At 46.1% G+C, this 23,986-nt stretch overlaps 1 protein-coding gene across 4 annotated transcripts in view; it reads right to left on the minus strand.

Moving 5' to 3' along the window:
* The window catches only part of dgki (diacylglycerol kinase, iota), a 91,497-nt gene that overhangs the window by 42,612 nt on the left and 24,899 nt on the right, over nucleotides 1-23,986 (minus strand). For all 4 annotated transcript variants that reach the window (XM_072673210.1, XM_072673212.1, XM_072673211.1 and 1 more), the window contains exon 2: nucleotides 2,941-3,049. In XM_072673210.1, coding sequence (XP_072529311.1) covers nucleotides 2,941-3,049 — 109 coding nt within the window. The remainder of the gene's footprint in view (nucleotides 1-2,940; nucleotides 3,050-23,986) is intronic.

The raw sequence follows: 23,986 nt of genomic DNA on the forward strand, positions 1-23,986 counted from the left end.
CTAAATGCTGGGGGGCTTTATGTTAACCTCTCTAGCGCACGCCTGGCAGTAGGCAGCATGGTGCCAATAGGTTTATGATGTTTATCTGCTCCAGAGAGTCCTATTCTATTGGCAGTACTTCAGTACAGGGACTAGACAAGCTGTGTGTGTGAGAGAGAGCATTTGTACATCTGTCCCAGCAATTGGTGCAGCTTAAAGTAGCTGAATGCATTGATTAGAAGGGGTGTCCGCAAATATTTGGATTTTTGGACATACAGGACTGACGTAGGGGTGATGTAAGAGCACAGGTAAAGTTCCTGTGCATCTCTAAGCCCATTATTTCTGGCCTGTAATGGTTGTAGTAAAGGACGCATACGGGAATTACAGCAAGAGATCAGTAATCGCTATGAAGGTCAGGTCAGTTTGGCAGTGCTTTACTGGACACAACTACAGGAGATGTTTATGCACCGGCATGAACCACCACAGGTCAACTTGTGCGCCTGCATCAGTGCCAAAAACCCAGCGATCTCAGGTAACGCTGACCACAGCTTGTGGAGGCTACACCTTACAGACGCTGTGACTATACCACTGCCCACAACAACAAGCTACTGACTCACTGACTCCCCCGTTATACCCTGTACAGAGCATAGAAGCCGTACTGCTCCATTTCATAGAGGATTATCTTTTAATGCATGTATTATACATCAGATACACCAGCATCAGCATCATATCTTTAATATTATTTTTAATTCCAATATATTTTCTTTATTTTCTGCATTTGTAATCCTCCAGAATTCCCACATCCGTGTCTCCCAACTATAAAATAACCCAGACATCAAAAAAAGTGGCAAATAAGTGAGAACCATCTTCTACGCAGATTCCTCAAAGGTGTCTGACGCAGCTTCACCGAGTATTTACAGACGAAAGGCTTTCAGGCTGAATCATGACGGGCCTCCTAGAGTGCTTGGATTTCTACCCAGTTTTTCTCCAAATTTAGTCATGGCCAGTGCGCACCTGCTGGACAGCGAGTTCCCATACATGCTGAGCACTTGTCGGTAGCTGAAAATGACTTGTCTGGGGGAGCAAAGTTTTGGAATGCACCAACTGCCTGCTTCACAGTACCGTGCAGAAATGACCCAAGGAGGAAGATCAGTATTACTTCAGCAGCGAGAGTGTTTCACCTATACAAACTAGTATATAGTGGAAGGAAACTGGACATGGGAATACTGGACATACAATGAGGTCACTGCACTAATTTTCTCCCAATTCGGTATCGCTAATTAACCCAATACATGATACATGTCTGCTAAGCCAGACACCGCCTCCTTTCCAGCCGACACGTTTGGAGGAATGCGTCAGGTCTCCAGCTCCACCACACCAGCCAACAGAGGCCTATAGCAGCCTATAACATCGCTTTTAAGAGTGATGAGGGGAGAGAGCGCCATCGATCCACCCGGAGAGAGCACGGCTAATTGTGCTCCCCTGTACTCTGGTTGCTGATGGCAAAGCGACATGCGACACGCCTCGGGATTCGAACTCGCAGCCCCTGATACACTCAGAGCCCCTCTCAGATATGCAAATATATATATATATATATATATATATATATATATATATATATTTATATATATATATAATCTGGCATTCAATCAGGTGTGTTCAAACTTTTGACTGGTACTGAATGTGCAGGTGAACACAGTGAGCACTATGTCAACCCAAACACACAGGAGGGTTTAAGTTTAATATTGGCTCTGGTCATATTTGGAGAGTGTGTATGTATGTGTGTGTGTGTGTGGCGAGAAAGGGCAGCAGTGACGTCCAGGAAATGCCCCACTGGGCCCCACCTCTCTCCACATGCCCCACCTGCATTAATGAGCCAATCCGCTGCCATGCCAGCAGAGTTTAGGAGCCGTGCCAAACAGGATCCTCTAAACAAATCCTCTAAAGATATGCACAACTGAACGTATAAAAACCTTGTAACTCCAAATGTATTTATTTCTGCTCTGGTATTTCGAAAAGTAAATCCATTCGACAGACAACGATGAGCCATAACATTAGCACCACTGATTATCGCCATCTTCAGCTGACTAGGGGTGGAGCTACATGAACAGTCAGGTCTTAAAGGTGATGTTGGTGTTAAACTGGGATGTTCTAGACAAGTGGGTCATCAGAACATCTCCAAGGCATCAGGTCCTGCAGTGGTCAGTACCTTCTAAAAGTGGTCTGGAGAACATGTCCTCTGCTTCTTGGTCAGAACTATCTGGGGCTGTGGGAGCTGTTTAGCTGAGCCGAGGTCAGATCTTGTTCTCAGGACGAACGAACCGCTCCAGACCCTCGCAAGGGTCTTAGTGTGGTTGCTGTGGTCCCTGCCCGAGTGTAATTACACTATTCTCACCTGCCCTAAGGAACTGCACCAAGAGCGAAGACCATTCAGAGGCCTTACAGCCTGAGACGACCCCACCTCCCATGTAATGAGGTGGTGTTGAGGTGGTGTTTCAGGTGGCTGACAAGGTGGCGGTTAAGGTGTTTACGAGGGTTGCTAGAATGGTTGCTATGGAAACTGCAAAGGTTCCCAAGGTGATTGCAAAACATTGCTAAGTTTAAGGTTTTGTTCATGTTACTATGGTTGCTATAATGTTGCTTAAATGTTTCTAGGAGGTTGCTATGGTATACCAGGCGGTTGCTAGGGTAGTGGAACAGGTATTACAGGTGGCTGACAAGGTGTTCCAGGCGGATGCTAAGTGAGTGCTATGGTGCTGTTTAGGTGTTTATGAGGGTTGCTAGGGTGGTTGCTATTGTATTTTCAGTGGTTGCTATGGAAGTTGCTATGGCACTTCAGCTGCAGTATTTAGAGCTGTATTTTGTGTGATATTCAGAGCGGCTGCTGTATCAGTATGTTGGCGCTGAGTGTGTGGGATGTGGAGGTGTAAAGCAGTCGAGCAGAGTGTGTGTGTGACTCACAGTCCAGTCAACGGCGGCGCGCAGCTCCTTGGCCGGTCCGTTGGTCAGGGTGGGTAAGGAGGTCTGGACTGGGGCCAGGTGCTGCAGGCCTGAGCGTGAGATGGCTTTCCTAAACACACAGGAAAAAACGAGGAGAGTTCAGCAGAGAAACACACTCAGACAACCTAATACTACACAAACTTTGTGTGTGTGTGCATTTGCACATCTATGCCAGCAATGGGTGTCGCTTAAAGTAGCTGAATGTGTCTATTAGAAGGGGTGTCAAAGCATGAACCTATTGGCACCATGCTGCCTAATGCCAGGCGTGGGCTATAGAGGGGCATAAAGCCCCCCAGCAGCATTGAGCTGTGGAGCAGTGGAAGAACTGTGTTCTCTGGAATGATGAGGTGAGGTGGTGATCATCCAACATCTTGACCTTACTAATACTCTTTTCACTGATTACAATCAAATCCTCACAGCAATCCTCCTCCAAAATCTAGTAAAAAACCTTCTTCCCTGAACAGTAGAGACAGTTACTCCATCAAAAGCAGGATCAACTCTTTTTAATACCCTTGATTTAGAAAGAAACAATGAATGAGCAGGTGTCCCAAAACTTTTGTCAAAACTGCGTACATGATAAACCTCATAGCGCTGGCCAGTTCAAGCCAACTAAACCCCACCCCCAACTCCTCGGACACTTCTAAAGAGGGGGTGGAAGGCCCATGAATCCTAGTGCTAGTACTGCTGGTGTGGGTTTCCTCCCTCTCACGCTGAGTGGTAACAGCGCCCCCTTAAGGCAACAGTTGTGTTGGATGCTGCTTTAGAGTGGCGAGTGGATTCCCTGTATCCCTGATTATTATTCAGAGGCAAATCATTAAACTAATATTTGGGAACATGATTATTTTAATGAAATTAATAATATTTTTAATAAAGTCATCCTGACAGCCCCAGTACTCTCAGTGGTTGCTATGGAAGTTGCTATGGTACTTCAAGGGACTGCTAAGGTGCCCCAAGTGATACAAACAGGATGAAAAGGGGGAAGGCAGCTTTTAGCCATGCTTCATTATCAGCAGGGACAGACGTCCTCCTCAGACGGACGTCTGCTGATCACTGGATTGGAGGATCCTGCTCACAGACCCCCGAATAAACCCCTGAATATTGTTGATAATTGGAGGAGGAAGAGTGTGAACCTTCTCGAACCAGCATGAACACACACACACACACACACACATGGCCATGAGGAGCTCCTCCAGCTTCTGCCAAAAGCAAAATGATCCACACCAATCTGTTGTCCAGTCTGCTTGGCCAGGAAAATCCCATCATTCCCTGCGTGTGAGAGAGACTCTGCCTCATATGGTATTGAACAGCAGACATACGCAGCACTGTTTCTGCTCTGGGTCAGTGTGTGTGTGTGTGTGTGTGTGTGTCGCAGTCGGGAGTCTGTATGAGTCAGCATCATGTGATCAGTGTTCTCCGCCTGTCTTTCTCTCCACAGCTCCATCACTGTCCAGCCCCTTCCTCCAGGAGCCAGGAGGTAAAAATAAGAGCCCTGAATGGCGATATACAGCATTTGTTGCTATGGTAATCCTGGTGGTTGCTATGGTATTGCTTCGTAGTTACAACGACATATCAGGTGGTTGCTACGGTCTTGAGAAGTGGGCGCTATGGTGTTGCTAAGATGTTTCCAAGGAAGTTGAGGTGGTATACCAGGTGGTTGCAAGGGCAGTGGCTGAGGTATTTCAGGTGGCTGACACGGTGGCGGTTAAGGTGTTTACGAGGGTTGCTAGAGTGGTTGCTATGGAAATTGCAAAGGTGCCCCAGGTGATTGCTAAAGTTCAAGGTTTTGTTCATGTTATTATGCTTGCTATGGTGTTGCTTAAATGTTCCTAAGAGGTTGCTATGGTATACCGGGCGGTTGCTAGGGTAGTGGAACCGGTATTACAGGTGGCTGACAAGGTGTTCCAGGCGGATGCTAAGTGAGTGATATGGTGTTTAGGTGTTTATGAAGGTTGATAGGGTGGTTGCTATGGTACTTTCAGTGGTTACTATGGAAGTTGCTATGGCACTTTTTGGGGTACTAAGGTGCCCCAGGTGATGGCTGAAGTTTTGCTCATGTTATATGGGTGCTGTGGTGGTGCTAAAATGCTCCAAGGAGGTTGCTTTGGTAAACCAGGTGGTTGCTAAGGTTGTGGTTCAGGTATTTCAGATGGTGTTTCAGACCAAATGGGTGCTTTGGTGTTTTGAAGGTGTTTTATGAGGGCAATTCTTTGCTATGGTACTTCAAGTGGTTGCTATGTCAGCTGCTATGGTACTTCAGGTGGTTGCTAAGGTACCCCAGATGATTGCCACAGTTCAAGGTTTAATGGTAGGTGTGATGGTTTTGCTAAGGTGTTTCATTAGAGTTGCTATGGTACTTCAGGTAGTTGCTAATGTGTTGCTTAGAGGGTGTTTTATGAGGGTTTCTAGGGTGGCTGGTATGCTGTTTCAGGTGGTTGCTAGGCAATTGCTATGGAATCCAAGGTGGATGCTATAGAGTCTTAGGTGGTTGCTAGGTTGTTGCAAGAAGGGTTTCTGTGGTACAGAATGTGGTTGGTTGGGTGTTACTAGTGTTCTTGTATAACTGATATAAGAAAGGTGCACAAACCTTTGAACTCCATCAACAAAATCAGTTGCTATGGCGAAACCGTTCGTCACACCAAGAAGGACGAGGTAGCCATCAAAGTACGTCCACATTAACTGTGCCCACTTCCCTAAGCAAGCCTTCTCACACGGTCATTTCGGACAGCCGTCACCTGAGATCAGCTGTTCTTTCAGGGCGGTTCAGGCCTGACTGGAAGAACCACTCATGCCATGTGGTCACCGCTGGTGCAGCAGGGGCCTAAACTGACCCCTCGCACCATGTATAGTCTTACCCCTGTGGAACAATGGCAGGAGGGGCAGGGAGAGGGGGAAGGTAGGCAGGGGGGGGGGGGTTGGACACACGACACCCTGCTGAAACCTTCAACTCCCGGCTAAAATTATCCCCTCAAAGAGAACAGAGGAGAGTCTGGTTACGGTCCTGCTGGTAAAGTGAGACAGGACTGCGCACACACACACACACACACACACACACACACACATACAGGCACGCACCTTCAGCCTCTGAGCTAAAAATAGCAGCACGAGGGCTGACAGGCATGCTGGAAAGATGCCATTGTGACGACAACGAATCATTGAGAGTGTACATGTACACACACACACACACACACACACACACACGCCCGGTTTGGAGTGCCCGTATTCAAACTCTGAAATCTGTGTATTTTAGAAAATGTAAAGACGAACCGTGACCTTCTGTTTTACCAGAACTGTAAACCCTGACATTTCTGCTCATATTTGCGAATAAATTCATTATTAATTTACTTTTTTTTTTTACATTAAAACACAAGCGCCTTAAAATGACACAACATGAGCCGCTGTAAATACTCAAAGGCTAGCGGGATGTTAACTACTCCAGCTGACGTCAGCCAAATGTTAACTATTCTAGCTGACGTCAGCAAAATGCTAAATACTCTAACTGACATTAACTAGATGTTAACTACTCTAGCTGACATTAACTAGATGTTAACTACTCTAGCTGATGTTAGCTAGACGTTAACTACTCTAGCTGACATTAACTAGATGTTAACTACTCTAGCTGACGTTAGCTAGACGTTAACTACTCTAGCTGCCATTAGCTAGACGTTAACTACTCTAGCTGATGTTAGCAAGACGTTAACAACTCTAGCTGATGTTAGCTAAATGTTACTCTAATATTAACTAGATGTTAACTACTCCAGCTGATGTGAGCTAAATGTTAATTATTCTAATGTTAACTACTCTAGCTGACATCAGCTAAATGTTAAATATTTTAACTGACATCAACTAGATGTTAACTACTACAGCTGATATAAGCTAGATATTAACTACTCCAGCTAACGTCAGCCAAATGTTGACTACTCTAGCTGACGTCAGCCAAATGTTGACTACTCTAGCTGACGTCAGCCAAATGTTGACTACTCTAGCTGACGTCAGCCAAATGTTAACTATTCTAGCTGATGTTATCTAGACGTTAACTACTCTAGCTGATGTTAGCTAAATGTTACTCTACTATGAACTAGATATTAACTACTCCAGCTGATGTTAGCTAAATGTTAATTACTCTAGCTGACATTAACTAGATGTTAACTACTCTAGCTGACATTAACTAGATGTTAACTACTTTAGCTGACGTCAGCTAGACGTTAACTACTCTAGCTGATGTTAGCTAAATGTTACTCTAATATGAACTAGATATTAACTACTCCAGCTGATGTTAGCTAAATGTTAATTACTCAAGCTGACTTTAACTAGATATTAACTACTCCAGCTAACGTCAGCCAAATGTTAACTAATCTAGCTGACGTCAGCTAAATGTTAACTGCTCTAGCTGACGTTAGCTAAACATTAACCTATTGGCACCATGCTGCTGCCTAATGCCAGGCGTGGGCTATAGAGGGGTATAAAGCCCCCCAGCATTGAGCTGTGGAGCAGTGGAAGAACTGTGTTCTCTGGAATGATGGTGGTGGTGCTCCATCCAGTACTTTTGGGAGGAGCTCAGCAATGCTCCAAAACCCCTGGACGGTGGAGACAGATACTCCAACAAAAGCAGGACAGACCATATTTGAATATCCTTGATTTTAGAAGAAAGAATGAATGAGTAGGTGTCCCAATACTTTTGTCCATGTAGTATCATCATTCCATTTTCACTTCCTCGGTCGCGTCTGGTCCCCGTCTGGTATAAATGACGCGCGTCCCTGCAGCCTCTGGCCGGATGACGACCAGTGTGAATTCCCCATGACACTGAAACGCTGGTCAGCGCCATCCCTACAAGCTCCAGCTCTGCTACAAATGATCCTGCTGATGCAAAGATGTCAAAACAACACTGTCTGAACTCAGCACGACCTTCCAGAGCATTTCTGTTAATATTTAATAATGAATACTGAAAGCTCTGACTGTACCCCCCCTACACACACACACACACACACACACACACCAGCAACAGGAATGGTAAGGAAAGGAAACACCGCAATATCCTGAGCTTCAGCTTGCACAGCTTGCATATCCTACAGATACCACAGCAGGACGCCTTCAGAGGTCTTGTGGAGTCCATGCCTCGAATGGTCAGATCTGTTATGGTGGCACAAGGGGGACCTACTCAATATTAGGCAGGTGGTGCTAATGTTATGGCTGATTGTGGGCCACTTTTTCTGCTGTGTGTAGAGCCCACTGGGCCTCAGTACACAAACAGACTGCTGTCACGGCCAGCTGGACGGACGGATGGACAAACAGAAGAGCAAACGAAAGAAAGCAAGAACAGATGGACAGACGAATAAATGGACGTGTGAACGAATGAACAGACAGACAAGCAGATAAGTTAGTCTGCGTAGCATTTGGTAATGACAAAAGTATTGGGACACCTGCTCATTCATTGTTTCTTCTGAAATCAAGGCTATTAAAAAGAGCTGATCCTGCCTTTGATGGAGTAACTGTCTCTACTGTCCATGGAAGAAGTAAAGCTTTCTACTAGATTTTGGAGGAGCATTGCTGTGAGGATTTGATTGCATTCAGCCACAAGAGCGTTAGTGAGACCAGGATGTCACCAGGATGATCACCACAGAACTCCACCTCCTTCTCAACTTCCCAGCCCATCCCAAACTGCATACTGTGTGGAGCATCATCATCATTCCAGAGAACCCAGTTCTTCCACTGCTCCACAGCTCAATGCTGGGGGGCTTTATACCCCTCTAGCCCACGCCTGGCACACATTAGGCAGCATGGTGCCAAGAGGTTCATAGGGTCATCTGCTCCAGAGAGCCCTATTATATTGGGCTCTCTGTGTGTGCATGTGTGAGCATTCACACATCGGTGTCAGCTGAAGTAGCTGAATGCATTCATTAGACGGGGTGTCCACAAACATTTGGACACACAGCGTAGCTGTGACCAGCTAACCTTCAGTCATGTTTCAGATGCACGGTCCTGTTCAATGAGCTGCAGAACAGTCCGCCAGAAATCAATCAACCGAGCGCGAGGCAGAAGGGCAAATGCAAAGCAATTTTAGATGAGAGATCTGCCACATGTCAACCAGTGGCGTAGGAGAGAGAGCGAGAGCGTGTGCGCACACGCGCGAGAGTGAGAGTGCAATCAGCGAGAGCTCTTCTAATGAAATTAGTTCCAGTAACATCAGCCCCCTGACAGTGGTTTGGCTTCCCAGATGGAGCGTGCAATGACAACGGGGCAGTTCGGAATTCGGCGTGTGTGTTGAGGCGCGAGTGTCAGGAAGCGAGATGGCGAGAGGAGAGGAGTGAGAGAGGGGAAAAAAAAGGGAGGCCAAAGGAAAGCTACGCATTCAATTTAGACACTATTGTTCTCATCCGCCGCACCTTCCCCCTCCGCCTCCCACCACACCTCGCAGTGATGTCGCCCCTCCTGCGTTGCCATGGCAACCGCATCCGCGCGCGCGCAGCTCCACGGCTCCAGTGGCATATAAGGCCATCTCGCTGTCAGCATAGTAATCTCCGTCCTCGCTCTCATTGTCTTGGGCAATTAGGGCGCATTCTTCTGCGTGGGCTGAGAGCTCGGCCCATTCGTTAAAAAGTTCTGTGCCATCCCACGTACCAGGATATGATCTTAAACCAACCCCCCCATCCCCCCCTCCTGTTCCTCCCACTGCAGTCAGATCTCACTACGAGAACGACTAACTGCCGCATTGTGCAACACCACAAAGAGGAGGAAGGCTTTATAACCGGACCCGGCTTAGAGCTGAGGTCTGGAGGAGGACATTGAGTGAGTTAGGAGGTACCAGAGTGACTCACCTGTAAGCCAGCAGTCGGTTGTACCAGGTACCTTTATGCTTCCTTGCTCTCCCTCCATCGCTAGACGGCTTTCCTCCAGGAGGCTGGACCTTGGCCACCTTCCCATTCCTACTGCCCATCATGCATGCTATGGCTCCATTCCTAACCACTGCAGTACCTCCACTCCCCGCACCCCCTCCACCTTCTCCATGGACGGACGCGACAGCCATGACCAGCACGGACAAAGCCCTGGCAGTATGAGAGCCCTCAGTCAGCATTGCCGTGGAGGATGACATCATCGTTCCGGAGAGCAGCTAGATGGAAGCTATCCATGGAAGGGCTTGCCGGGCAGCCAGGTAGCTGAGACCTGATGCCGGATACCCGAGAGTGTAAGGGCGAGGGGTGGGTGTCAGATAGGTCCTGTCACCGGAGCTCTGGGAGGATCTCTCAGCACCACCATCGCTACTCGTCACTTGTCGAAAGGCAAACTGCAGGGTCAGGCCCAGTCTAACAGTGAGGCTATTTTAAGAGCCATTATGCAACCCACTTGACCTTCTGCAAGACAATCTAAAGGAGCCTGTTTCAAAGGGACATCCTATACAGAGAGATATCAGTCAGTCAATCATGTGACAAGCTCTCGGTTAAGCTCTCTCAGGCCCAGTCAATACCACACTGCGTTGGGACCTTGAGGGACGTTCGGAAGGCACATCGAGCAGGACTAGACAAATGAGAGAGGGAGTCAAACAGGGATTCACATTACATTGACAAAAGTATCGGGACGCCTGCTCATTCATGCTCATTCATTGTTTCATCCAGCTTCTGTTGGAGTAACTGCCTTTACTCTCCAGGACAGAAGAGCTTCCTGTGAGGATTTGATTGAATTCAGCCACAAGAACATTACCGAGGTCAGGACGCTGGATGATCACCACCTCGCCTCATCCCCAACACTGTTCCACTGCTCCACTGCTCAGCAAATGGGGTCGTTGTATCCCTTTAGCCCTTGCCTGGCATTAGTCATGATGCTGAAAAGTTCATCTGCTCCAGAGAGTCCTATTCTATTGGCACTAGACAAGCTGCTTGTGTGCATTTGCACCTGTGTCAGCAACGGGTCGACTTAACGTAGCTGAACGCATTCGTTAGAAGGAGTGTCCACAAACATGTGGACATATATGCGTGCCTAAACAGTATAAAGCAGTGGAAGAACTGTGGTCTCTGGAATGATGCTGGTTGGTGCTCCATCCAATACTTTTGCGATGACTTGGGGAGTTGCTGGGGGCACTTGTTGCCGAATGCAATCAAATCATCACAGCAAAGCCTTGGACAGTAGTGACAGTTACTCCAACAAATATCCCTATATTTTTAAATAACCTTGATTTCAGAAGAAGCAATGAATGAGCAGGTGTCCCAATACTTTCGTCCAAATAGTGCACCCGGAATCAAGGTTCTTCAAGGCTGGTGACACAGCCTGCGGGTGACCTTATTTAAACTGAGCTCCTGATGGACAGTTACGCAACAAACAGGGGTCGACTGCAAGTCACCTTAGAGAAGTCCAGCTCGGTAGACGGACACAAATGGCCTGACCTGACAGAACCGCTGCAGCTGGCAGCGGCCTTTATGAAATAATTGCTATTGACAACACCAGAGGGACTTTTCCCAGTACACAGCTTGTTTCTAGTGATGTCACCACAGCAACGCACTGACAATAGGAGCTTAACAAGGTCTCCGCCGGCGCCGGCGCCGTCATCCCCGAAGTAGCTCTTCTTTCTGTCGAGGCCTTGAGTTTTTCTGCTTCTGCTATCACCCTGTCTCTCCTTCTTTGGAGTGCCTGTAAAGTGGGTCAGTGTGTTCGCAGAGTGACTCGGCTTGCCTGGAGCGGCCCGATCGGCAGCTGCTTGAGGACACCCTCACCTCCAGGCTCTGCTACACATGCACACGCTCCATAAAACATGCCCTGGGCCGCAGCGCTGTTTGCTTCCCTGCAATAACCCAGGTTTCATATCTATCGGGGTGACCGTCCCAGGTACGCTATATGTCCAAATGTTTGTGGACACCCCTTCTAATGAATGCATTCAGCTACTTTAAGTTGCACCCATTGCTGATGTGCCCAGATGTGCAAACGCCCCTGTAGAGAGGTACTGCCAAGCAGATACACATGGTCCTAATGGCACCATGCTGTCTAATGCAGGGGTGTATATATAAAGCCCCCCAGCAGCCCCCCAAAGCTGTGGAGCAGTGGAATGATGGATAGTGGAAAGTTCCTCCAACAGAAGCAGGATCAGCTCATTTTAACACCCTTGATTCCAGAAGAAACATGAATGAATGAGCAGGTGTCCCAATACTTTAGTCCGTACAGGTCCCTGAAGACTGGGCTGGAAGACACTGTCCTACAACACCCCATCATAACCGACGTCCTTCAGAACTCCTCACTCCGTTTAAGCTCCCAGAGCCTCCCTTATCTCTCTCTCTCTCCCTCTCCTCGGCTCTCTCTGAGCGTGGCAGCTCTTTATAGACTGAAATTTTAAAATTGGCTCTGGAGGCAAGAAAAGAGAGAGAGAGAGAGAGAGAGAGAGAGACGGGTGAGGGAGGGGGGTGGTGGGGGCAGAGAGAACGAGAGCAGGGCTGAAGGTAATGAGTGGAATAACATCAGCATGGCAGCATGCAGTCCCGTGAGACGCCGATCCGCCGAGGAACCAGGGGTGCATCTGTGATTAGCACTAATTCAATCAGTGCTCTTTTATCTAATGCTGGCTGCCTGAAGACACAGCACACAGACCCTCACTCAGAGGAGCAGCGGCAAGCAACCGTCCAACACATGCTTATCTAACAGCATCTACACCTCACTCTCCGGTCAGCGTTTAAGCTGGCACTAGACCGGCCGTAATCTAGGAGTATGGTTGGTGGTCTTCCTGCTCGAATAGACCATATTTAGCTCTCTGGAGCTGATAAACATGACCCTAATGCCAGGCGTGGGCTAGAGGGGCTACAGTGGAACCATCAGCCATAACATTAGTACTACAACAGATCTGACCACTCAAGGCATTTGAGGACTCTACAAGACTTCTGAAGGCATCCTGCTGTGGTATCTGTGGCACCAAGACTAGAACATTAGCAGCAGATCCTTTAATAAGTCCTGTAAGATGTGAGGTGGGCAGGGCCTTGGCTGCCCATGACCCTGACGCCGGTTAACCGGTTGTCCTTTCTTGGAACACTTTAGGTAGGTACTGACCACTGCATACCGGAAGAAAACCCCACTGCCTGATGTTTTGGAGATGTTCTGACCCAGTCGTCTAGACCCAGTCGTCTAGAACATCACAGTCCACCCCTTGACAGATGAAGATTCCACTGTAGGCTGAGCTGTCAGTGCGCGGTACTAATGTTATGGCTGATGGGGGTACAGTGTATAAGCAGAGGACTCTGAAGTGCGCTAAAAAGAGCTTCCCCCAAGAGCCTTCAGATATCCGAGAGTGTCCTAGAAGCAGAAGCGAAAGAGCGCTCCCCGCACTCCTCCCCCTGCTGGGAAAGAAAGAGCAAGCCACAGGAACATCGGCGCTGATGTGGAGTGCATTACTGAAATCACTCCCCCACACACAGGCCGTCTGAGCGCGCTCAGCCGCTGACATCAGCATCGCCGCAGCCGGCACAGTCACCTTTCTGAAAGCGTGGCGGATCCGCTGGCATTTACCTCGCCGCTCTCCCCAGGCGCGCAGCGTCAGTCCATAAACTTTACTGCGTCGGTGTTGAAGTGCGGTAATAAGAGTGTGGAATGAGCCGCTGCTCCTCGCTGAGCTGAACCTGAGTCACTCTCAGGAGGAAGCGGTGGCCGTACACTTGTCAGGACTGTTATATACGAACCACCTGCCGCACCAGCTACCCAGGGTTAAGTACCTCGATCCAGCTGCGATCCAGCTGCGGACAAAAGTATTGGGACACCTGCCCATTTCTACTAGACCTTGGAGCAAGCATTGCTGCGAGGATTTGATTGCATTCAGCGACAAGAGCGTTAGTGAGTGAGATCATCATCACCCCACCTCATCATCTCCCCAATTCCCCAACGCTTGAATTAAACAGTTCCACTGCTCCACAGCTCAATGATGCTAGGGGGCTTTACACCCCTCTAGCCCACGCCTGCCATTGTTGGGATGGTGCCAGTAGGTTCATGCTAATCTGCTCCAGAAAAGAGCAGATCCACCTATTCTATTGGCGGTACTTCAAACCCTCCAAGTACTAGACAACCTGTGTGTGTGTGTGTATCTGTGGGCATTTCCACATCTGTGTCAGCAATGGGTGCAACTTTAAGTAGCTGAATGCGTTTATTAGAAAGGGTGTCCACAAACATTTGGACATACAGTGTAGCTTAGTGAAACTGGACTGTCACCAACACTAGAAAAACTGAAAGTGAGCCTGAGCCTGAGCCTGTCCTAAAAATGTTACCCCCGAGTGGTCCAGCAGACTAAGGTGCTGTCCCTTTGATCATAGGATCGCAGGTTAGAATCCTGGTCTTTCTGCGACTTTCTGGTCTTACTCTATTTAGGCCTCAGTTCCCTCCAGGTGCCCGGTGAGGTTGCATTGGTGGCAGTTCAAAAAAACGAGGGTCCGCCCTCACTAGTGTTAGGGGCATTGTGTGTGTGATGGGATGGGGTGGGTATGTATGGGTTGGGTAATTGGCAGTCCAAATTCAGAAGAAAATGATAGTATCCACTGCACTGCTGCCACATGATTGGCTGACCAGACAACTGCATGAATAAGTAGGTGTACAGTGTTCCTAATACATTTTTAGTGAATGCAAATCATAAGTCACACTCGTTTATAAGCTTAAATAATTGATGGTTTGAGCTGTGCCAAAAAGGCAGCAGAAAAAGGAGGCCGGAAAACCTGCAAGCACATCATTTTCACACTGGATTTCAAGAAGCATTCATGAAAGATAACACTCCTGTTGCATTAACAACTCTGGACGCCCATTTCTCTCTCTTTTGGGATGCGAATGTTTGAAATTATTGAAGAAATATAGATACTTGCCGTCACATTGATGGTGATTCTAATTTTCTTAAAGATAACCATACTGACCATTAGTGACCATTATAGTGACCGACACAGATGGAATCTGGCTTCCGCTTTTATCCCATCTGTGCATTGAAACACACAGTGGACAGTGGACACCCGGGGAGCAGAGAGAGGGTGAAGGGCCTTGCTTAAAGGCCCAACAGTGGCAGCTTGCCGAGCCCGGGTATCGAACCCACAACCCTGTCATCAACAGCCCAGAGCTCTAACCGCTGAGCCTCCACTGCCCCTCCATAAGTAAGTGAAATATATGATTGTCAGGGTCTCTATGGGGTTTAACGCATCTCCACAAACAGACATTAGCTGTGACCAGGATGTCCAGATCCGATCCAGTGACAGTTTTAATAGCTTTTAAGGTTCCGACCCACTTCCGCCCAGTTCTCTACAGAGGATGTGTACCTATTGCCGCTACTGCGCAAAACCCTTAGATCAAAAATGACATAATGTGAATCTGGCAGCTGTTCTTTACATTATACCAGAATTTAATGATGAACGGACCAATAGAAACGCTCCAAAATTTCCTGGAAGAAAATCTTTTTCCATTGACTTCCATTGTTTTGTTTAACTATGAAAATTAGTAAAACAAACAAAAAAAAGTAGAAATTTGACCAGGGATGTCCAAACTTTTGCACACAACTGTCATCATTTCCTCAGATATCTAAGACCACTCAGTTCTCAGTCCAGCACACAGACTAACGCCCCACCAACAATCACACCACACACACCATACGCACACACACACACACACACACACACACACACAGAGTAGGCATGGCTATGTGTGTGTGAGAGGTTGTCCATCCTTTGTATTTAGGGCAGTGTTCCTTCAGGTCAGGGTTGTCTGTGTGTGTGTGTGTGTGTGTGTGTGTGTGTGTGTGTGTGTATGTGGGGATTTAAGGGTGTACCGGATGGAGACACATTTCTCTCTCTTTTGCCCTGCGTTCGCGGCTAGAGTCTGATACACACACATCTACAATGGCAGGAAAACACACTCACACACTCACACACACACACACACACACACACACGCAGCCTAAATTTTAAAACACTCCCGCAGACACTCTCATACACCACCAGACGTGTCACCAGGTCACCAGGTGAGAGGGAGTGTGTGTATTAAACAGGCATACATTTTGGGGGGGGTCTGAGTGTATATTTGGTGATGTGTGTGTGTGTGTGTGTGTGTGTGTGTGGCTGGAGTAGGGGAAGGTGAGGAAAGAGTAGTCACTGACGTTTCCTTCCACTTCTATTCAAAACCGTCTCCTCTGCTTTCCTCTGTCATCTGTCACCAGTCCTGACAGTGTGGGGGCGCTGGTGAGAACACATTAGAATTTTAAACCACATCTCACACACACACACACACACACACACACACACACACACACACACACACTAACACAATTCACCACCAGATCATGCACAGTCATGTAAAAAAAGTTTGTGGACACAAACATTAAGGAATGCATTCAGCTACTTGAAGCAGCACCCATTGCAAATGCACACACACAGCTTGTCTAGTCCCTGTAGAGAAGTACTGCCAATAGAATAGGACTCTCTGAAGCAGATCAACATCATGAGCCTATTGGCACCATGCTGCCTAATGCCAATGCTGGGCTGGAGGGGTATATATATAAAGCCCCCCAGCATTGAGCTGTGGAGCAGTGGAAGAACTGTGTTCTCTGGAATGATGGTGGTGGTGCTCCATCCAGTACTTTTGGGATAAGTTGGGGATGGTGAGGTTGGGTGGTGACCATCAATTAACATCCTGACCTCACTAACACTCCTCACAGCAATGCTCTTAGAAAGCCTCTTCTCTGGACAGTGGAGACAGTTACTCCAACAAAAGCAGGATCAACTCTTAATAGCCTTGAGTTCAGAAGAAACTATAAATAAGCAGGTGTCCCAATACTTTTGTCCATTTAGTGTAGTTTACAGCAAAAGCCCAGAAACCGTCCGGCCCTCCAACAGCTCATATAATCAACCTCAGATATTAAAATATTCCCTCGATGGGTAAGAGCAAGTCCCTCTGTGTAAATCAGCACTGACCGCTAATGATGTTCCTTCAGACACCAGACACATCTTGACCAATCGATTACATTAAAAACCTGATCCTAGTCCAAACTGTGTGTGTGTGTGTGTGTGTGTGTGTGTGTGTGTGTGTGTGTGAGCTCCCATCCTGGTGGTCTGGTGTGCAGACAGGAAGCCTGTGCTTTTCCCCTCAGCCTCCCAAAACACACACACACACACACACACAATTATTTATATCCATCGACTACAGACCACACCTCACAATGCCACACATGCACATGCACACACAACACACACCGACACACACTGACACACACCAACACACACTGACACACACCAACACACACCGACACACACTGACACACACCAACACACACCGACACACACTGACACACACCAACACACACTGACACACACCAACACACACCGGCACACACTGACACACACCAACACACACACATTTCTCTCTCATCAATTCTCTCTCCTTAATTAAAGTCTCAATAGTTTCAATTCTCTCCCAACTCTCTCTCATCTCCTCAATTCTCCCTTCAATTCGATCTCCTCAATTCTCCCTTCAATCCCATCTCCTCAATTATATCTCCTTAATTCTCCCTTTAATTCCATCTCCTCAATTCTCCCCTCAATTCTTCCTTCAGTTCTATCTCCTCAATTCTCCCCTCAATTCTCCCTTCAATTCTATATCCTCAATTCTTCCTTTAGTTCTATCTCCTCAATTCTCCCCTCAATTCTATATCCTCAATTCTTCCTTCAATTCTATCTCCTTAATTCAATTTCCTCAATTCTCCCTTCAATTCTTTCTCCACAATTCTTTTTTAGTTCTATTTGCAATTCTCAATTTTATCCCCCTTAAATTCTCCCCTCTAGTCTCTCTCCTCAATTCTATCTGCTTAAATTCTTTCTTCAATTCTCTATCACTGCATCTCCACATCTCCCTCATTAACTCTCTCTCCTCAATTCTCTTTCTCCACAATTCCATCTTCTCAATTCTTTCTCCTCATTTTGATCACCTACATTTCTTTTCCTTTCCCTAGTTCTCTCTCTCAGTTCTCAGACTCTCTCTATCTCAAATAGATCTCTAATTCTCTCCATCACCACATTTCTCTTCAAACCTATCTCCTCACTCCTCTCTATTCATTCAATTCTCCCCTCTCCTCTATCCTGTCTTATCTCTCTATCCTCTTTTTCTGTCTCCTTTCTTCTCCACAGTGTGGGAGTGGGTGTGTTTGCATGTCCTTCCCCTGCAGGCAGTGTGACAGCCTGTTCATGAACACACTCTGCCTCTCTTCCTTTTCCCTGTCTGTTTCCTCTCTTGTGAGAGAGCGATAATCTCTTTTTCTTGCCGTGTCGCTGCAGAGCACGTCACGCCCACAGCCCTCCATCTCTTTCAGCAGAGAAAAACGGCCTCTGAGTCCGGACACGTCTTACTAACTCACAACCTACAGCTGCAATACTGCAATAAGTGCGTACGGACATCGCAGTCTTATGTACCGGGAACGTAACTGAATATGAATACATTATATATATATATATATATATATATATATATATATATATATATATATATATATATATATAAATAATACAGACCCTACGGATACTACGTCCAGCTTGACCTCAAGATCCACCATAATGTGAGTCTGCAGCTACGAATATACAGCTACTCTACATATAATTTACACAATACACAGAGAACACTAGTATACACAGTATTCATAGACTATATATTGTCATTTATTTTTTTGTAATTTATTGCAATTTTGGCAATTTATCATTTATTAGATTATGCTATTTATCTATTTATTAGACAGGCCTAATTACACCCATAAAATAAAGTTAATTACACAGTTTGTTACATTATAATTAATTACATATCAGGCCAAAATACATCCTGTATCAACAGTGGCAAACAATGGATGCACAAAGGTAACACTTCCTCTGAACTCAGGTTAACTTATGTGCTAACTTCAAACGCGATCCTAAAAATAGAATGTCATGTGTTTTCAGACATTCCCTCAATATCACAATAACAGATCTGACCAATAATTAATATACTGATGATTTATCCTCAACATCTTGCACAACATAATGGGAGAAGAGGTTTTGGCATGGATCCCTGCATTCTGCATGTTTCCTGGCAGAGGAAGTGACTTCACTGAGTGCGGGTCACGTTTCTTTATTAGAACTGTTCACAGATTTTATATCAGATAGATCAGATTTTATATATAACCAGAAAATGGAGACAGATATACAACCCCCCCCCCCAAATTATATATATATATTTTTGGTCTAAATATTGTTATATTACATATAAAAATATATTATATATATATATATATAATAAATAACATATTTAATATATAATAATATATTTAAATAATATTTAAATATTGATATATTGTAATTACGCATCTTACAAAAATTGGATATTCCATGCAGTTGACTTTATAACTGGTAATATAGTTAAATGTTATAAAACAAAATTTACATAAAATTGACATCATTTTTATGATTAAATTCATTTAATAGAGTCATTTATTTAATTCATATATTGTGTATAAATAGTGCCAAAAATATACTCATTAGTAATAGTGAAATCTTAGTATCATTTGTATTATTATTATTATTATTTAATACTGATTTAATTACGTTTTATCTGGTACAGATGAACTGTGCCCCCGATTCTATATAGAAGAGTATGCATATGGACCAATTGCCTTTTATTCTCGACCCCTTTTGTTAATCAGTCAGATTGAATTTCCACCTGCTGGCCCAAATCATCTGGATACGGCTTCATTATGATAGAGATGAAACCCAAAACGGTCCGTGTGGACATGAATCATTGTGCCAGCCAGCTGGGGGTGGGCCGTACAGCCCCATATATCACAGTGTGTGAAGACATGATCCTGACTGGCTAAGGCCCATTAGTGCTCCACTATATGTCCAAAAGTTTGTGGACACCCCTTCTAATGATAAGCATCCATTGCTTACACACAACTTGTCTATTTTCTGTGGAGACAGAAGTACTGCCAATACAATAGGACGCCTCTTGGCACCATGCTGCCTAATGCCAAGCGTGGGCTAGAGAGGTATAAAGCCCCCCCAAGCATCTTTGACCTGTGGAGCAGATGAGTTGGGGATTTTCAGATGAGGTGGTGTGCTAATTGCCCAACAACATCCTGACCTCACTACTGTTCGCTCTTGTCGCTGAATGCAATCAAATCCTCACAGCAGTGATTCTTCAAAATCTAGTAGAAGGCCTCTTCTTCCCTGGACAGTAGAGACAGTTACTCCAGCAAAAACAGGATCAGCTCTTTTTTAATGTCCTTGATTTCAGAAGAAACGATGAATGAATGAGCAGGTGTCCAAATACTTTTGTCCATTTATTTATCATTTCTAAGAGGGGGGAGGTCAAGCAAAATGTGACAGCAAAGTCAATGTTACACTATAACTACCTTTGAACCCTTTTTAGATCCGTCACAAAATAGAATACTCAAGCTCATTAAGCTCATCTCTCTCACACACACACACACACACACACACACAGAGAGAGAGGCAGGGGAGCGTGAGTAAAGGTTTGATGGTGGGTGTTGTGTGGAGGTTAATGATTAAAGAGGTGACAGGCTGAGAGACGTCTCTTTATCTCCATCTCTCAGGAGTGTCTCACGTCTTTGGCCTTTCACCCTCCGCCTCCCTTCCTCCTTTTCCATGGCTATGTCTCTCGCTCTTTATCTCTCTCTCTCTCTCTCTCTAGATTTAGCTGTTCCTGTCCGTCCTTTTTCATTTCAGTTTGATTGCATAAGACACCGCGCTCCTTCCCTCCCTACGCTGATGAAAGCCAGGTGCGAGAGCAGCTCTGTCCTTTAAGAAATACTCCATCAGAAATACTACGTGTCTAAAAGTTTGTGGACAGCCCTTCTAATAACTGCACTCATCTACTTTAAGTTGCACCCACTGCTGACACAGATGTGGAAATCACACACACACACACACATACACACACACACTGTAGAGAGAAGTACTGCCAATAGAATAGGACCCTCTGGAGCACATAATAAACATCATGAGCCTATTGGCACCATGCTGCTGCCTAATGCCAGGCGTGGGCTAGAGGAGGGGTATAAAGCCCCCCCAGCAGCATTGAGCTGTGGAGCAGTGGAAGAACTGTGTTCTCTGGAATGATGGATGAGGTGGGGAGTTGGGGAGTTAGGGATGATGTGGTGGGATGCTGACCATCCAACATCCTGACCTCTCTGACTAATGCTCTTGTCGCTGAATGCAATCAAATCCTCACAGCAATGCTCCTCCAAAATCTAGTAGAAAGCCTTCTCCTCCTCTGGACAGTAGAGACTCCAACAAAAGCAGGAGTAACTCTTTTTAATAGCCTTGATTTCAGAAGAAACGATGAATGAATGAGCAAGTGTCCAAATACTTTTGTCCATATTGTGTATATGGTAATGTATGAGCACATACATTATCATATATTCTCAAGCTAGATTAATGACACAATTGATATGTGTGTGTATGTATGTGTGTGTATGTGTGTGTGTGGGTGTGTGTGTGTGTGTGTATGCTGTACTAGTGTTGTGGCTAAGCTCTGAGGGACTGGCCCGAGAATGCACTGCTGACTTCCTGTGATTGTTTTTTGCCACTGTGTGTGTATATATATCTATATATATATATATATATATATATATGTGTGTGTGTGTGTGTGTGTGTGTGTGTTTGTATGTGTGTGTTCGCACATGAGGTCAGTCCCAGTCACGGGAAGGACACAAGGACTATGGGGGGTCTGTACCTTTCCTTCAGAAGAGGAGGAAATGAAGCACAGCTGCATGAAGCGTAAGGCAGAAACGAAAGCATTCCAGTAAGAAGCCTAAAGCCTGAGGTTTCTGAGGTCCAACCCACCTTTAAACAAGCCAGTGGTGGCCGAGGGTCCTATCTTAGACCCTGCGCAAGGCGCGTCATGATGCTCATTGCTATCTTCCACCCTTCCAACACTCTATTTTCACGCCTTCCACCTGCGTTGTTTAAACAGCCGTGCTGCTCGCGAATATATCTACTCAGATGGGCGTGGTGGTCTTGAAATGAGGGGTGTTCAGGTCAAAAAAATTAGTATAAAGCATTCTTCTTCCCTGAACAGTAGAGATCAATTCTTTTTTAATACCCTTGATTTCAGAAAAAACAATAAATGAGCAAGTGTCCCAATACTTTTGTCCATTTATTGTATTTCTAAGTATTGGCAACAGAAAACACAGGAGGAGCTCCACTGACTGAAAACAGTCTAGGCAGACGTTCGTCAACAGTCAGACATTCGTTGCTATCTTGACAGTGAATTGTCAACACAGGCGCGTGCAGCCCACCGCTAGTACACCCCCCCCCCCCCCCACGCTTTACACCACTGAAATAGCAACCCGCCAAAGTCAGTCAGACCACACCTGGCTCGTAAAGAGAACGGGGAGGGACACTCTGATTGGTTTATTACTGCCAAAAAAAACAATCCAATGATTAATTACGAAACCTAGTAGCTCCACCCATCCTCATATGTTTCAATGACAAAACTCCGCCCATTTTCCTCCTCTAAACTCCAAGTCTTTCCATCTCCAGTGTGTCTAAATTCCCTGTGCTTATATTTCCCCCAGAAATCAGTTTTTCAGTAAGTCTGCTGTATCGTAAGACGGCACAGCTACATGCAGAGGCACAGCAGAAAGCTGAAGGTCAGTTGATGGAGTGATGAGAAAAGGAGGAGAGCCTGGGAGCAATCCGCAGAGCCAAAAGCGCCCACAGTCCCGGCCCACTAGAGGAGAGGAATGTAGGACAGTGGGGGAACGGGGGAGTGAGTGCTGTCCTTCCTCTGAAGGACGAGACACATGTGTGCCACGGTATCAGACCTGCTGAGAAACGAAGAAACGGCTGCATTTAACCCGAGAAAAGAATGAAGGGATGGAGAAGAAGGCCTACTGAAGGCGATATACCCTGATCAGCCATAACATTAAGACCACTGACAGGTGAAGTGGAAAACATTGATGATCTTCATCTACAGTGGGTTCTTCATCTGTCAAGGTGAACAGTGATCAGTTCTTAAAGGTGAGGTTGGTGTTAAAAGCAGGAGATATGGACGAGAACCAGACTGTGATGTTCTAGATAGACGACTTGATCATCAGAACATCTCCAAAACATTAGGCATCGGGTCTTGTGGGGTGTTCCCAATATGCAGTGGTCAGTACCTACCAAAGGTGCTTAAAGATAGGACAACTGGTGAACTTGGGGCGACAGGTCTTATGGAGGCCCCACCCACCTCACAACTTACAGGACTTGATGGCTGGTGGAGCTCCATCCAGTGCTTTTGGGAAGAGTTGGAGAGATGGAGATGAAGTGAGATGTCACCAAGACTGACGTTAGCAGCAGACTCCACTGCTCCACAGGTGAATGATACTGGGGGGCTTTATATACACCCCTCTAGCCCACGTCTGGCATTAGGCAGCCAATAGAATAGGGTCCTATTCTATTGGCATTACTTCTCTACAGGGCCTAGACAAGCTGTGTGTGTGTCTATTTGCACATCTGTGTCAGCAACAGGTGCAACGTAAAGTAGCTGAATGCATTCATTAAAAGGGGTGTCCACAAACATTTGGACATATAGTGTGTGTGTGTGTGTGTATATATATACATATATTCACATATATAAGAGATCTGTTAATCTATGTATTCATTGACCTGACTGAGAGAGAGAGAGTGTGTGTGTGTGTGTGTGTAGGAGAGTGTCTTAGCATGTTGTTAATCCTGTGTGTGTGTGTGTGTGTGTATGTGTGTGTGTGTGACAGTACCCTGTGGTGTGTATGTTCTCCGCAGTGCCGCTGCCTGTCAGCGAGTGCAGCGTCGAGCGAGTGGGAGAGTGTGGGAACGGAGTGTATAATTACATCTATCTGTGACGGCCTGTGCTTTTGTGCCTCTGTGTGTGTGTGTGTGTGTGTGTGTGTGTGTGTGTGTGATTAGGAGCATCATTCGCAGTGTAGGAGGCCCACACCAACCTCCTCCATCTCTCTCTCTTTCTCTTTTCTGGCTGCTAACACCTCCATAATTAACCTCGGTGTTGGGTGGCTCTGCGTGTG

Source organism: Salminus brasiliensis, chromosome 2, assembly GCF_030463535.1.
Source record: "Salminus brasiliensis chromosome 2, fSalBra1.hap2, whole genome shotgun sequence".
Taxonomy (NCBI): Eukaryota; Metazoa; Chordata; class Actinopteri; order Characiformes; family Bryconidae; genus Salminus; species Salminus brasiliensis.